The sequence below is a fragment of the Lichenostomus cassidix genome, chromosome 5, assembly GCF_008360975.1.
Source record: "Lichenostomus cassidix isolate B80296 chromosome 5, HeHo_3.0, whole genome shotgun sequence".
Taxonomy (NCBI): domain Eukaryota; kingdom Metazoa; phylum Chordata; class Aves; order Passeriformes; family Meliphagidae; genus Lichenostomus; species Lichenostomus cassidix.
In genome coordinates this window covers 5,349,712-5,367,029 of record NC_139486.1, presented here as the reverse complement: position 1 = coordinate 5,367,029, position 17,318 = coordinate 5,349,712, and the positions used below count along the sequence as shown (strand labels likewise).

The 17,318-nt window shown below is 40.6% G+C and overlaps 1 protein-coding gene across 1 annotated transcript in view; it reads right to left on the bottom strand.

Annotated features, from left to right (window-relative positions):
- Positions 1-17,318, bottom strand: part of MNAT1 (MNAT1 component of CDK activating kinase) — a 116,075-nt gene that overhangs the window by 81,065 nt on the left and 17,692 nt on the right. Inside the window, exon 2 of the mRNA XM_085061119.1 lies at positions 647-799. Within this exon, the coding sequence (XP_084917245.1) occupies positions 647-799 (153 nt within the window). The remainder of the gene's footprint in view (positions 1-646; positions 800-17,318) is intronic.

The following is a 17,318-nucleotide window of genomic DNA, read 5'->3' as shown; positions in this document are numbered from 1 at the left end:
ACTCTGTGTTTGTTACACTTATCAGATTTTCTTCTATCAAAACACCAAATGGCTTGCTTATTTTCTTTATAAAATGCTGTTTCTTGGCCACAAGGAGCAAGACGCAATTTTAGACCTCATTTATCTTAATTCCAAGAACTTTCAAAACTGCATGACAGGCTGGTAACACCAGGCTTGTAAGGAACCATTTCCACTAACAATTGCTGTGTGAAGCAAAAAACAATGTGAACTCTCTTTTGCCCATTTTGATTTTGAAGGGAGCTGGCCTTCAACTCTCAGAACTGGTCTCCAGGGATCTAAACAATCAAGGTCCTGTTTCTTGCTCTGCTGCCATGTTCACCCCCTCAATATCTAATCATCTCCATTTAGGAGTCAAGCCTTTGCCAAAGAAGGCCACAGAGAAACACCCAACATTTTCTAATGCTAAGCAGGAATCCCTCAAGGCTAAATTGAGAATTCAGCTCTCAATTGTTGCACAAAATCAGATTCTCTGAAATCCCTCCATGATAAATGGAGTCAAGTTTTATGGCTTGCCACTTCAAAAAAAAAAGAAAAATCTCCTCTGTACTAGTGAATAAGTCAATTTTTTAAAATTGTGATCCATGAAATACATCCACCTTCTGCTCTTTTAAATGATAACACTCACATTTTCAGCACTTTCTTCCGGATTTCCACTTCCTTGTCGACAGCAGGATCCTCAAAGAGCTGTACCCTGAAGTTACTCTTCCTCAGGGGGGTATCACACTCATGGCAGTTCCCAGCCCCTCTCACAAACAGCAGCTCCACACAGCTCTCACATCTGTGGGACAAAGGAAGAGGTGCAAAGGCACACATGTTAAAGAGGAACTGAAACACAGCACTGTCCCCCTTTTTTTGCTGTTTGCACAGCACATCTCCCCTGGATTTCACTATTTCTACAGCACCCACCAGTGGCAGGAGGCCAGGGCTCTCCACCCTGGCTGAACAGCAACAGCCTCAGCAGCACCAACACATTGATTCTCCCTGCCCAAACAACTCCAGCTCTTTGCTGGGACCAAAAGTTAATCCAAACAAAACATTGGGATCTGTATCAAGAGGAAGCTTGTTAATTGACACCATCAAACCCATTTCACCTGGACCAGACTGCAATATCCTTATTTACTCCAAGTACCACCTCCCTGCACAAAAAAAACCTGTTTATTTTCTTGATGCTGCAGTGCAAGGAGAATTCAGTCCAAGCATAAATACAAATCTTGCCTGCAGACTTCCAAGCACCTGCCAGTCCTATCATGGAAGAACTGCTACAACAAACCTGAGCTAAACTCCAACCGAGCAAAGCTAAAAGAATCAAAACACAATTTCAGTCAGCAACCAGCTCTATGCAGCTCTCCTGTGCCTTCTGCTAATACTTTTTAAATTGCTCATAAAGTAAACTTTACACTGAGGCTGCACAGAAATAAACCAAAAATACCTTTCTGCTTCTATTTCTTTTGACCTAATGAAGATTTCCGATTTTAAGAAGATACTTGCTGACCAGTCAGCTGGCATTTAATAAAGGAAGAACATGTAACAAGAAAGCTGATTTTAAAAAAAAGCACTTGGGCAGTAATAATGTGCAAATTTCTAGCAGAGGACAACACCTGCTGCAGTCACTTCCTACTGTTGGGGAGGCAAAGGGGTGCCTATTTATAGCTTTGCACTATTGAAGCCAAAACAGTTGTACATTAAGGGCTAAGCTGTGTTTTACCTTCACAAACCCAGCACAAAAGCTAAACAAGTTAAGAGAAACAACTGACGTGGTTGAGAAAGATCTTAAACAAAACTTTTGCACTGCTGACCTACCCCGAACTGAACTGGTTCCAGTTCTTACAGAGGCAGAGCTGAGGAGAGCCAACTAGTTTTACCCAGCTTCTGTTTTCGAGATTAGAAAGTGCAAAACAAACACAATTGTATCTCACAATTACAAAAAAAAAAAAAAGGCAATTTTTTTTGTTGTTTTTGACACATGGAGAACTACAGCTTCAGCCTGCATCTTGCACAGCAGCTGCCAATGTTAAAGAGCAAAACCTTGAATTTACTTGGGTATTTTCCTGCTCCAGAATTCCTTTAGTTAGAAAACAAGTGTATTTATAAATACAAATTATCTGGGAAGGGAAAGTTCAAACTTTATTAGCTAAACTAAGCCTGAAATTCAGAAGTTACTGGAACATGGACTCAAGAAACCAATGAGAAATTAGTATAATGTACATAATGAAAGCAATTTAGGTCCCCCCTACAGGAGAAGGAATAGTAAATGCAAGGTATCAGGTAAGGCAGGGAAAGGGTTTTCTCCTTCCTCCCCCAACCTGTCCATGCATGCAGGAGTCTGACATAAGGACAGCTTCACTGTCTCCTTCATTTTGGCAGCTTGTGCTGCTCATGTGTCTCTCTCCACCCAGCAGCCAAAGCATAGGAAAATCCCTGCCTCCTTTTTCCTAAGTTATAGAATAGGGAGTTGTAAAGCTACAGAACTCAGCAGGTGGATCCAAGCACAGGTGTTTGTATTGGTTTTTTTTATCATGGTATTGCCTAAGGACCAACAGAACAGGGGCAGGATATTATTCACAGACAGTAGCACCTGAAACTACTTCACTCCCCCCTTCCTTAAATCAAAGACACTTCAAGTTTGCACAGGACTTGACTATGGAAAAAACCCCTCCTTGGAAAAGCACTTCATACAAGTGCTTCAATGCCTTCCCAAACTGAAACCACTGTTTCTAAGGCTGCAAAATAGCTTTCCATACATAAAAAGATGAGTCAACACCTCACTATGGGAATCCCACATCAGGTGATCGCATTCTCACTCACTCATGCACATCCACCCTTATATTTATTCGGAGATAATTCCTTCTGAATTCAAAGGGGGCTTTATGGGACAAGTCAAGGGCAGACCTGGACTGTGTCCACATCCTGCCTCCTCTCCCATCTCCGGACAGATTTAATAGACATAGTTAGATCCCAAGCTTCTTTCCAAGCAGATTTGTCATCCCTGCCCCCACAAACAGCAGCTACTCTGCCACCAGTGGTGATGTTTGGTCACACATTTCCATCTGATTCTTGAGGAAGGAAAAAAGCCATTTCCCAAATCCCACTCAAAGGACTTCCTTTTGGTTTTGCTGCACACCACTAATGTCAGAGCATATGTCATCACCAGGAAGGCAGATTACTATAAAGGTGGATTTAATTAATTCTTTCATGTCTTGAAATAAAGATTTCAAAATGTGACTTGAAAAAAAATTACCTTGCACTGAAAATTTAAAAATAAGTTTTCTTTTCATATGGATTATTGAGTTACTTAGTTATTAAAGATACGTAGCAATTTCTGTGACTTCACCAAAGGTACCCAACCCATTCAATGGCACAGAGAGACACCCCAACACCACAGCTGGTATTGCAGAGCTCCTCATGGCACACAGACCACACCAATTCAGGAGATCCTTCCATTTCTTTCCAAGTCCACTGTCCCCACTGGCCTTACTGCAAAGACAGTTGCCTGTGGAAGCAAGACATCATTCTGTACATCTTTCACTGGCCAACACATCATACATGGCTTTCCCCAAATGAGTAAAGCACCAAAACACCTGCTTATCTCACCTTCAAATCAGGGCCAAAACAGATGGCCCTGTGTTTTCTTAAATTAGGAGCTTTAATTAGGTGATTTTTCATTTGCATGTGTATTATGTGTGCAGATATGCTACATGTATAAACTAATTATGACAAATGTTCACACCTAAAAATCACATCCATACATTTGTTCAATACTGAGTATGTCTGAAGACAACAGCTTCACACATGAGATCTAAAGAAGCCCTCAGGGTGTGATGTTGCTGATTCTCTTCTTCACACTGAGGTTGCACAGCCTTTGCAATCTGTATTCTACTTCACACACTAAAACATTTCATTACCTTTTGGATTTGAGTTTGTATCTTGAGAACAGGTAATCAGGATGAAGATATCCATAGAAAATGTCCAAGGACTGACTTAAGCATGGACAGACAACAGGGACAACTATCAGTAATGCCAACCAGGAACAATAAAGTCTCCTGGCCTTCAACACCAGTAAACATTAGAATGCACATTTTGATTTAGTGGTTGAATCTCTCTTGTTCCTCTCTTTCATCCCCATGAAATATTAAACAAAAAGCCCGGTCTCTGAGCAGTCTAGCACATTTTTGAGAAAAGCAAACAATAAAGCATCTCCATGGTTTGGCACCATCAATGCACAAAGAGCACTACAAGCCCTCATGTTCAAGGACTTTGGGATTGCACTAAAAATGCTTTTGGTACATTGGAGAAAACAAGCAGAGCTTCCTCCCGAGAAAACTGTTAAGATATTTATCAACTAAATTACACTTACTGGGAACTAAGTGTTTGTTTTGGACTGAGTGTCTTCAAAGGGTACAAGATTTGTGCCCAATCCTGCATTCCCCACACATGCACACACTCACTTCATGCAGGGATGGTGGCAGATAAGGAATCAACTCTCTGGGACACTGAATGGATGAAAACAGCTCACAACATTGGCATAGCTTGATGGTGCTGCTTACTTTTTTAGCTTGGTTGGCAAGGAAGCAAACAAAACAGATTAAAGGAACAACTATTTTCACAAGCAGCAGCACAAGATATTCTCTCAAAATTTTAGATTCTGCTGTGCATTACAAAAAATTTGCAGGACTTCAGATATGCAGCCTTTAATCATTTCAGAAAAAAAAATCTTTATGGCTTTTGATGTTGACTAGGAATATTACAGAATGAGTTACTACCCTTCTTTACAAAGCCTATTTTTGGTAGATATACTCCTTAAACAGGATTAAATACTTAAAATTCCTAAGCCATTCTTTCTTCAGCTTTTATATTCAAGATGTTTCTGTTATTTAAAGTAATTCACAAAACAAGTGATCCTCTCTACCATGGAAAAAACAGTTTTGATTAAAAAGTAATAACACAGTCCTCAATACATAGCCGAGACCTGAACCACAAACAAGAGGAGTGGAAAGAATCAGTAAAAACGATGTGTTTTCACTTGTTCCTCAATTTTGATGTCAGAGGGAAATTTACTTACAGAAATGGAATGACTTGATTTATGGCAAAGGAATGTTAAAAAACAACAGAAAACACACACATGAGAAAGCTTACAGAATGACATCTAGATCTTTAAATCAAGGATGCTTCTAGAAACATTCCTGGGCTTCTTGCTTAGCTTGGGTTAGACAACTTGATTTTCTCAAGCAGTGATTCTTGAACTGAGACAAGAACAGCCCAATTTGGAGGGAGTAGCTGTCAAACCTGTTTATTTCACAACCTTCAGCACATTTAACAAGTCACAGTGGTTTCTGCTACATAGCCAAGAGTTCATCAACTATTTGCAGTTGGCCACTGCAGCTTTATTTTCCAGGCTGATGGACTAATAGACACAGCCTAGAAGGCAGGTTCTTCCTGGAGTCTGCAGCAACCATGACCTCTGTGATCCAAAAGAGTCAAAAGAACCAAGCTAAAGGCATTTTTTCCCATGTTACAGGACAGGGACCAAAAGCAGAGGAAAGAGAAGCGTGACTCCCATGACATCAAGTGCTTCTGAGAACCTCAGAATAAAGGAGCTTAAGAGATCAGTAGGGAGCTAGGGATAAAAATCAGCCTTTTCCTTTTCACACCTCAGCTTCAGGAATCCATAAACCCTTATTCAAGTACTCACAGTAGCTGCTGCCTATGAGTTTTGGGCCATCTCTTCCCTGACTGCCAAATACAAGAGGGAGCTGGGAGAAGGTGATACCAACCAATTACTGTTTCTCTCATTCCTGTTCAGATTCCGTGAAGTTCTACCAATGTGGATTTTGCTGTTCTCACCTTGTAAGGAGACTTCAGAATGCTCTCAAAACTTTATTTGGCAAAAAAAACCCCACAATGGGTCTTGTCTTCAACTAGTAAATAAACAGGTCCCACAGGCAGCCCACATACCATGCAGAGACTACAGTTCATTATGGCAATAGAACACATCTCAGCCTTCAGGCAGGAATCACAACTCTATCAGATTCAGATGAAAATTGCTTAATTCAGATGAAAATGTTGGGGTTTTAAACACTGTTGATAAACTATCTGCAGTTGTCTGCAGCTCCCTTCTCTTCAGCCCAGTCACATACACTGTGACACAAAATCTCAGAGATTGCTTCACTAACATTTCATTTTTATTCAGAAGTATCGAGACTCCAGAGAGCTGATCTGAACTCTCTCCTTTAAGCAACAAAGCAAAAGCAAAAAGAGACTCCGGTGCTCTGCCTATATCTGTGTTATGTCAATTCTCAGCGTCATCTGCCAAGCTGCTGAGAACACAATCCTCCTTCCTGACTATTTATATCTTTTGGGAAAAAGATGCACGCACACCACTTCTGTTTCGTTTTTGTTTTGTCAGACAAGTCCTGCTCTGTATTGCAGAAAGGAGGAGGTTAAATGAGCCCAGACATCTCAAAAAATTTAAGAGACGTTCAGCCACAGTTAACCCTATTTTCCAACCTCCTGCATACATACTCTGCTATACAGACCAGTGCACCCCAACTGCACCAGAAAGAAGGCAGACCAGGTAGTGGCTGAGCAACAGCCTTGACTGACTGGCATTTCAAGTTAAAAAAAAAAAATTAAAAAAAAAAAAAACATACTGAGTCCATTAATAATAAACAAACATTTTCACCACCCATTGTGTTTCAACATCTCTACCACAAAACGATTTCAAGGGGCTTGGACCTGACAAGAGAGTTTGCAGCAAGTTAAAACTTAACTCATTTTTATCCAGTACAGATGAGCCTTTCTTTTTTTCCTAGGGTAAAAAAAAATTAAAGGAGCTTTTATGTTATTAACTCTGGATAGTATAGAGGAAATATTTTTATGGCTATTGAAATAAAAGTTGTTCTTTCTGACATACTGCTGCCTAGTCAATTAAGGACACAATCATAAAAAATGTCTTACTGCACCATTCTGCCAGTTTGGTCAATCAACAGGCCAGTACTTGACAGGCCAATCCTTGACACTCCAAGAGCAGCTGTGTGGCATTGAGAAATAAGTGCTTTCACAATGACTAGGCACACCAAAACCGACTCAGAATTTGCTCAGTGTACCAGAACAACTACTCCAAATCCATTATGGTCTACTGGGCAAACACATGCACTAAAATAATAATTCAATTGTGTCAATAACCTTTTTTATCATGCTTTATTCTCTTTCAATGAGAACTTCGCAAGTCTTCAGAGTTCTCTGCAAATATCAAATTAAGTAGTTATCAGGATCAACAGTTGCCCACAGCACACCTGAACTTAAGTCACAATTACAAAATTTTCCATGTCTGTCTAAATTGCAGAAAGTGCACTTTTTTAGACACAATCCAGCCCAACATCACCCACTGTCTCACAAGACAAACATACTTATCATGAACAAGTGTGAGATCTCTCACCAGACTCCACACCAGACACATTGCTCCTTTCTCCTTCCCTATCCCTTTGTTACCTCGTGAGAAAGGCCTACACCATGGTGTGGGCTGAACTGACCCCAGAGCTCACAGGTCTTACTCAGGTACTCTGAGCATTCACTTACTTCATCACACCAAACACCTACATAAGCCAGAAATCCCATAGAAAAAAACTAAAACACAGACAACAAAAAATAAAACACTTGGGGGACCCAAGATAGTCATGACAAATCTTTTACTTGATCCAAAACAAGATTTCTACCTTCTGCCCTGTATTTTCAATGCATTTTACAGTGCAACAGCAGCATGTGGGAACAAGACAAGGAAATGCAGCTTTACGGTAAAAGGGAAAAAACATTAAAAGGTATTTGTGGCATGATGGGATATCCTGACCACATTGCTGAGGGCTTGTCACGAGACACTCCCGTATTTCACGTCTAATCTCAGAGTAAGGAGATAAAGTTGATAAGACACATCTGTCAGAGAGCCAGGCATACGACCAAGGTTTTCCAAAAAACAACAGCGGTTTGGGGTCTCAGTGGAAAACATGCAAGGCTTTAAAACTCTCTCAAAAATCAAAATCTTGACCCATCTTTTGCAAAGATACCGTTGAGTGATCTACGAATGTTGGCTCATCTCTCCCAGCTATTGGGAGGAACCAAGCCAAATTCCTGCCAAGAGCACAGACTTGGGTTTGACTCGAAGCATGAAAAGTACACAGTCCCGTTTCCTTAAGCTATTCAAATACAGAGACAGTGTGGGTGTTTGCACACACCACTAAAAACAACTGAAAGAAACAGCCTGCTGGAGCAAGAACTGCACCAGCCATGTCCTGGATAGCTCTAAAACCCCTATCAGTGCTCAAAAAGCAAAGTGTAACAAAGTGATGTCCTCCCCACCACTGAACTTGCTTGGTTTGAAAGGACTGAAAGAAGAAGTTGCCATGACCAAGTGGGAGCTCCTGCATAAATCTTGGTTTATGATACAATAAAATCAACTGTTTCTTTTTATGTAATTACAACTGAGTGGCCAACTTAAAGGTTAAGACATCATCTGCCATTCTGATAAACAGCAAAAGTCCCAACAATCCTGAGTTTATATATTCAGCTTGGAAACACCAGAAGTGTATCCCTACGTGTTAAGTCAGCACCAATGCAGGTTGCTGTAAACTTGCACTGCTGTGCACTGTCCTTCCCCTGCTATCCTCTCCCCTAGGCCAGAATAACATTTGTGCAGCCACACAGTTATTTTTTTGGGTTATTTTTCAGCCAGATAAACTCTCCCACTGGGTGCACCACATAGGCAGGTCACAGTTTGAACAAGATCCCTGAACTAAGATCCCAGGGATAGCCACTGGGTGGGAGGGCATAAAAAGCTGTTGTTCTCTTACTAATCTCTGAATCCACAGCACCCAACGCTGCTTATTAAAATTTCTCCCTCCCTTCCCTCCTCCAAAGCTTTTGTGGCACACCCAGCTAGTTCATCTTGATCCGAAAGTACAAGGAGAGAAAAAAGACCCAAAAAGTGCCCATCATTATTTCAGGGTACCCTACAAGTTGCTTGATCAACACACCTCTAAAAAGCAGAGTCAATGAGCAGTTAAAACACAAGCAATGCTATAACACGTGGGATAGCAGATAAAAGGTAAATACTATCTTTAGAATTCCTAAAAACAAGAAAGCCAAAAGAGCATGACAAATTATTTCAGAATATTTTACACAAAGCACACAAGATTACTTTACTGCCAAGTCCTTCCACAATAAAGCAGAAGGCAACACAACTGAAACAAAAAATGAATTCATGCATTTGAAACAAGTTACAGAAGCTCAGCATTTAAAGAGCATCAAGTAGAGAAAGTGACAGCCCTACATCAATTAAACAGCACCTCGTGGTCCCCCCTGCCTTGTGGTGCAGGAGGGAAAAGGCACATGGAACCCAAGGTGGCAGCAGAAAAGCTGCTGATGTTTGAAAGAGTTACCAGCAGGATGTGGTCATCTGAAGTGACCAGTGTGGCTCTGGTCAAGCATGTTCAAAACAGATGAGCTCATCCTATGAAGGCACAAAAACGCAGCTAGATGACCACAAGATTAGGAAAATTGGCTTTTCAGGAAAGGCAGCAGAAAAAGCTACTGAAACTAAAACAAGCTCAACCAATAGAGTGAAACTTTATACTGGAAATTGTACTTCTCACCAGTCGCAATAGTGGGGGTCTGGAATCAGAATCAACAGGAGTAACAAGACCAAAAAATAGCTTAAAAAAAATAAATACTACTTAGTTTTAAAACATTTTGTAAGTTTACAGGGAGGATTTGATGACCTGACTGTCTTCAACAGGTAACCAGATTTGGTAAAAAAGATGTTTTCAGTCTTATCTGTGGTCCTTGTTATGTGCTCTAACAATTGAAATCCTGAAACAACAATAGCTTAGGAAGAAAAACTTAAAAGGGAGAGAGAAGCTAGTATTATGTACATCTTTGAATAGTGAAAAAGAAAAAAATTAAAGGATGACAAGCATGGCCAGATGTTCTATCATCTGCTCCTTCTGCTCATAACTGGAGTCACTCTTAGCCATCAGTCTAAAGCAGTTTTCACAAATTAAATACAGATCACTATTCCTCTATCAAAAAGCAATTCGTTTATCCTATCTGGCATAAACCATAATACATATTTCTGACACCCAAACTTGATTCACTTGGATCAGTTTTTTTACATTGTGGGAAAAGAGAGAAGGTAAGATCACACCATTCTGCTTGTCTTTAACAGCTGATACAACACACACAAGAAAACTAGAGTAAGAATCCTCAGCTTGTTTCACTTCAGCGAGAACACACAATTTAATATGGAGATATATTCTACCAGCATGAAAAAAATCTTTTCTGCAGCGAAAGGCGGTGGTCATGACTCAACAAATCATATTCCCTCTTTTCTAGTGCAATACAGCCTCGGGGAACAAAGTGCTTTTCAAGTCTGCTGCCTTTTCAGTGAGACAGACCAAAAGCACCAGTAGCCTTTGAATACTAAGGACTCAGTAGTATTTCTGCTGCTGAGAGCACGTGGGTTTTCAAGACTAATGTAGGTAATTTTACATCATGTTACAATTCCCTACTGAAATTTCAATTGATTGGAGCATTATTTATTCCCTGCCCTAAAGCACCATTTAGAATGACTTGCTAAATCGCTGTTGGCTTTACTATTGCAATTTGAATAGCTGGACGTCAGAGAAGGAAGAATGATCTCTTTGAACTCCTTCAATACCTTACAGAGCAGAGCCTAAATTATTGCAGAAAATCTCATCAGAAGAAAAACAAAAAAAAATGCAATTCAGTAACATTTTATTGCCATCTTTCATCCAAATTCAGACTTAATCCTTCAAGAAATAAGCCTAGGCAAGTATGTTTTAAAAAGAAATGTTCTGGCAAATCTACTTTCTTTTTCAACCTAAAGAAGTTAAAGGAGATTTATAGAATGAACCCAAAACCAAGTAAAGCATCTCCTGTTGCAATGGGTCACTTATTTAGGAGTGGCTGTGCTACCTTGTGCCTGAAGCTCATTTTCATCCTTTCAGTTCCCAGCACTTTTGATCCACTGATGATCTTTGGCATCACAGGCACCTTCTCAGGCTCTGTGCCTGCACTCCCTGAAACTGCAGCACTGACAAAGGCAGGCTCCTCAAGTTACAGGTTTAGCTTTTATTTCTGTAACCCAACAGATTTTTATTGCACTCTCTTTAAATGCTTCTTTCTCTCTCCAATCTTAATTTCCCCCATTAGGAGTGCAAAGAAGATATTCATTAGAAAAGCCCAACAGTAGCAATTTCAGTTTCCCCACCTCCCTGGTCTCATTTGGGAATCTCTCACTTCCGACCAATTTTTAAGGGTCATTCCTCACTTCATTTTCACATAATCCCCAAACAACCATTATCACATCTTTTCTCAGCATGAGATAAAATATAGACTGTGCTTCATAAACAGTGGAGACCTTAAGATTACATTCTTGGTGGGACACAGCATGATAAATATTTCAGGGATGTCTTGAAATACCCTACAATATACAATGTGTGGCCAGTGAAACAAATCTCAAAAAACAAGTATGTTTTGACTTACTAAAAAAAAAAGAGGAAAAATACACCAAAACCTCCTTTTCCATCCCACCCTGGTCATTGAGCAGGTCAGATTTCAATTTCCTTTTTAAGGGTGGCAGAAATCCTGACCTACTTGAAGCCTAGTGGGGAACTTTTTTTTTTTTTGCATTTTAAATTTAATCATTCCAAAAAATGCTTTTTCCTCAAGCTCAAAAATAAATGGCAACTGCTATTCTAGTGCATCAAACCATTCGGTGAATGTCACACAAACGTTTTGAAGTTAAACTGCAAGGTCATATTCAATGCAACAACTTTTAGGTATTAAAAATAAGGAGGGCATGTCAGACCTTCATTAGCTATGCTGGCATCTCAACCATTTCCTACAGATTGTAGGGAATAAAAACCCAGCCCTAGTCCAGTGAAGTTGGAGGGAACTTCACAGGTTATCAAACACAAAGGACAAAGTAAGCAAACACATTACTCACAATTCCGAAGACATAACACAAGCTGTTCTATCCAAGTTACAGCACATTTCAAAGAATTTTATCACGATGAAAATTTGGGAGGTGCATTCAACCTTTTAGTATTTGTTAGCAGGAGAAGCCATGAGGAGAATCAGTTGCACAGAGGGAGCAAGAAGTGAGACAACTTGGATTCATGGAGGATCAAAAAGACGAAAGCAAAAAAGTTTTCATAAAATACATTCTGTTCTTGTTAGTATTTGTCTCAGTACCCATTCTGCCACAAACCACACAAAGCAGAACACCCCAGTGAAGTTACTCAGCAGTGGATGCAGACCCTGGGACAAGAGGGAGGAGGACACAGCTGCCTCCCCACAGTGGTGAGATGCTCACGGTCAAATTGCTGTCAAGTGATTTGAAGTCAGTTAAATAGCCACAAATCTGTTCTTCATTACGTGAAGTTCCTCCCATGTACAGCTAATTCAGAGTACAGATCGTTGGGAATTTGCGTGTGGCTCATTTTTATGTGTGGAAATAGCATTTGCCTGTTTTGGAATAAACCCTACCTGCCACCCTCTGTGTGACTGCTCTTACTCATTTGGCAGAATTTTTCTTCATTCCTATCTCTGTGTAATGTTAATGGGACAGGAAGAGTTCACCATTTCCATTCACTACTTCAGCCATAAATATCACACAGACATCAAACCCCACCATTACCCATGGCTACATCCACATGCTGGGTGACACCACAGCCCACTACTCCCCCTGATTAAGTAAAAAACCATTGAAAACAAGTAAGGAAAAGGAAATCTGGCCCCAGATTCAGATGATCAGTTCCAGACAACATTTGAGCTGATTTGTTTTATCTAAGCATCAGCTGAGGAGCATTCCACAGTGCTGCAGGTTCTCTCACAATAAACACCACACTGCTCCATAATTATGTGGGATCTGTGCACGTATTCAAAAGCAGCATTTATTTAGGCTCACAACTGTATTAAAAGCCATGTGTAAAGAACATTGTTCCTGGCCTGAGAAACAGTGAATAGTATTTTTCCCTATCCATATAAATCACACACAATAAATGCTTGATATTATCTAGTGTCACTAAAGCAGTCAAATTAAAACAAATCAGGAGAGAACACCCTCGAGCACACAACTCTAGGAAGTTTGAAACACAGAATTTTATGCTTTTTAAATGATCCTAGTCTCATTCAAATTGTAAGCTTGAACACAATAATGAAAAGGACTTTTTCACAATGACCCACTCAAAAAAAAAAAAAAAAAATCAACATATCTATTTTACACATGATTTTTTGATTTTGCAGATCCTGCCAGAAAGCAATAGCCACTAGCAAATTCCATGATGACCAACGACTGGGAGATTCAATGAAGAAATACAAAAAAGCAAAGGTAAGTTTTTCAGAAAGCAATGACCCCTCCAATGCCTGACTTTTTTGGGGTGGCCAAATAACACTGACGGCCTTTAACCTTCTTGACCAAAGCAAGCTGCCTGTGTGCAAAATATTTAATTCTCTCTACCCAAAAATGAATCTCTAAGGAGATACCAGACTGAATTATCTACTCTCATCATTTTATGACACTATTTTACATTCCTACTATTTATAACACATTTCTGTTAATTTCTCTAAAGCCATCAGATCCCCAGTGAACTTCAGCTACTTCTTTAACTTTCAGTTTTTAAAGGGCAATCCATGCTGCTTCCACCCCCTAAAACCACATGCAACAATTTGGAGAGATGTGTAAGGTGTCCTACTGGTAGTTTAACAGCATTTTCTCCAAGAAACGCCAGGATGTTATAGAAAAGTGCTCACTTTCCCTAGTCCCAGAAAGGACACAAGCCAAGTTTACTAGTAAAAATAAAACAAAAGGGATCTAAAGATAAGGAAAAGATGAGTTGTTCATAGATACTGAAGACTGCACCCTGGCTATTGCACCCAACAATTAAAGCCTCAAAAGAATCCAGTTAGGAACACAGGCTGTGGTTCATGAGTCACGATGCCATTGTGCAACTCAGGTATCTGAAAGGCAACTACAGCTCAACTGAAAAAGCCATTTACAGCCCACCTGCCTACCCAGGGCAGAAAACACCATAGTGGGTGTTTTCCTTGGAAAACCCTGTAAAACGAGTTGGGTGACGCTCACTGCAGCACCACCTGAATCCAATTCACAAAGTTAACCAGTTTTACAAAATTCCCCGGTGAAAAAACATGCTTCAGTTGGTCATGGAAATCAGAAAGATCAGGCCACATTCCCAAGATGACTGAACCCAACAGAGAAATAACAGCTCTGTCTTCACCTGTAGAGATGAAGCACAAGCATTATCTGCTGCCCTGCCACCACCACCTGCCCTCAGCTAGCTGGGGCAGGGGGATGGCAGCCCCAAAACTGGAACCATCACCCTACCTTAATTAGTTTGCAGTCAAGGGTTGCCTAGGTCATTAGAATAAATAAATGTGTAAATTAATTCAGTGATCCTAGGGTCGTACACAAGATTCTTCTCCCTCATTTCACGAGGCATTTCTATGGCTCTTTAAGCTTACTGCCATATCTTGACCACTCCAACATGCTGAGCCTTCAAAACCTTTTGGTATTAAAAAATAGAATACATGACTCAGAGGGTTTTAAGACATAGATGCTTACTCAAAAAAAAAATACTCCACCCCAAAATATCACCTTAATAGCAATATATATTAAAGCTTCCAGAACTGACAAGTGGTTGTCAGCAAAACTTTCAAGCAATAGAACTGAGGCACCTGTGAAATACTGGAGTTTCTGCAGAAATCAGATTATTAAACACTGGAAGGAAACTTCCTTGCTGACCAGCCCTTATGTAATTTTAAGGCAATAATTTTAAGGCAAGTGAATGCCAAGATGATCAATTTTCACCTTTTATCTGAAAGTGTTCTCATGGAACAAAGACTCTCTCCCCTACAAAGGAGTATTTCCTGCTGGTCATTCCCTCTTATCTGGTTGCTGAAGACCTGACAATACTGACTGGAGCACTCTCACTTCTCAGGGCAGCTGCACTTAAACCACACAGATACAATCACACTCCTCTGCTGCCCAGGCTGTACAGGTGGAATTAAATCTCAGTCAAATTCTCATAGGCTTTAAATGATAAACTGTTAAAACTGTGGGAACGTGTGCAGTGGAGGCAGCTTAAACATAATAGGGTTTAATTGCATAAAGATGTGAATGCACTAATAAGATAATGTATGTTTAGGTTCTGCTAGAGAAGCAGCAATTGTCACTCTGGGCACAAAGTCTGACAGTTCAAACTGTCACCAGCACCTGCCTTGTACCTCCACCTACACAGCAGTGAACAGTGAAAGACAAATATGTGTGAATTCTGCTCAGCAGCTTTTATCAAAACCAGATTCAAGTGAGGCTAAAGGGTCCATGAAGTGACCAGGCCAAAAGAGGTTCTTTGGGTTTGACAACATACAATTAAGTCGCTTTTCACATGCCCAAAATATCCATTTAACAGGCGTGTTAACACTCAAGGCTTCATCGTTGATAAGCTAAAAATGTGTGGCTGAACAACAGCTCACAGCTTGTACATTCTCAGACATAACATGTCAAAATGTGCATATGTTCAAGGTCTTTTTTTACTATGAAAAGAAGACCTGGCCTAATCCTAAACCTTCCTTCATAGTAAAAAAGACCTGCCCTACTCCTTCAGTCAGTTACTACTGGGAGAGGTGAAGAGGCTTCACAGTCCTCTGGGAATTGAGGTTTCAAGGAAGAAGGGGAAACAAAACCTCAATATTTGGTGGGCTTCAAGAAGGTCCTAGATTCAGCTCCATATACTTATTTGAACAGTCTCACAGGTATCACCAGTAAATAAAAAGCCTGTTCATTACTGTTTGCAGTACCAGGCCCCTCAAGACAATGGTCTACTGAATGCAAACAAAAAATCCACTACACAGAAAGAGAAAAGAAAAAAAAGCAGATACAGACACTTGAGAAAACACTTATTACATGCACTGGATAAATTCATATAACCGGAGTTTTTGCTTTCCCTAGCAACAATGTGTGGGTCGAGGACTGCCCAACATTCCCCTCTGCAAGCAGCCCCAGCAGTGAGGCCATACACCAAATATTGTGGAAAACTCACCAGGAACTACTTTTCACTTGCTCTTTGCTACAGACAAATACTCCCCAGTCTTTGTTCAAAAACAAAGGCTATAAAAACTAATATTAGTTTTTAGACTACTACTTAGATTTAGATTATTAAAAGGAAACCTGAACACTCTTCCAGAAAAGTGAGAGCCTAAACTTGACATAAAACTCATCACAACAGACCACAAACTGCTCTGTTACACTCCCAATAGCAGCAACAATCTTTCCACCGCTAAAATCAAAAATTATCTCTTCCTGCTCTGCAGGAACGACTTGTCAACCATCAAATTCACATCCGTCAGAAAAGCAAGGACAAGAACTGTATTGCCCAAAGGACTGGTCCAAGCCATGGAGCTCTTCATTCCCTGTTCTGGAGTCAAAAGTATACATATTTGGGCACAGTACCAAAAGTGCAGACATTCACTCCTGGTTGTCCTCCCTGAAGATCACCTTGCTGCAAAGGTCACAGAGCAGAAATGCTTCCTCTGTGTTTCACAGGCTGCTGATGCCACCTGGGGAAAATGCGTCAAGCCAGTCACTCCCAGAGCATTCAGGAAAACCGGTTACAAGACAAAAGCCTTCCTCAGCTCTGAGGAGTGTTTACAAATGTGATGAATGCCAGTGTGTCCTAGCATGCCAGCTTGAAAATAAGTCAAGCACCTGGCCCTTAGCACAAAAGGCTGACTCACCTGTACAGCATCTATGGCTTTGAAAAGACCCCAAGTTTAACACCCCCGGGGACACAAAGTACTTTCAGGAGGCTGATGGGAGTGTGACTTTTCCTGTCCTCCTCTACCCCTGCACACACCACTGCAGACAGAAGTTGTGGGATGGCTTCCCAGGCCAGGGGACAAGCAAGATGGGGACAAAGATGACTAGCATACATGTGATCTCTCTGACACTGCACAAACACTCCCCGACACCAGATCACCTCCTCTGCTCCAAGGGGGAAAAGAAAAACACCAGAGAGATTAAGAGCCACAAACAGAAAAAAATCTATGCTCCATGGAGTTCTAACTCCAGCGTTATTTTCCCATGACATCCTGGAGCTCTACTGAAAACTAGTGCATGAAACCGAGAGAGCACTTTAGCATAAGACATTGTATCAACTAACTCAGGAGGAAATTGTATCTTGTTCCTACTACAGCTTCACCCTCCCTCC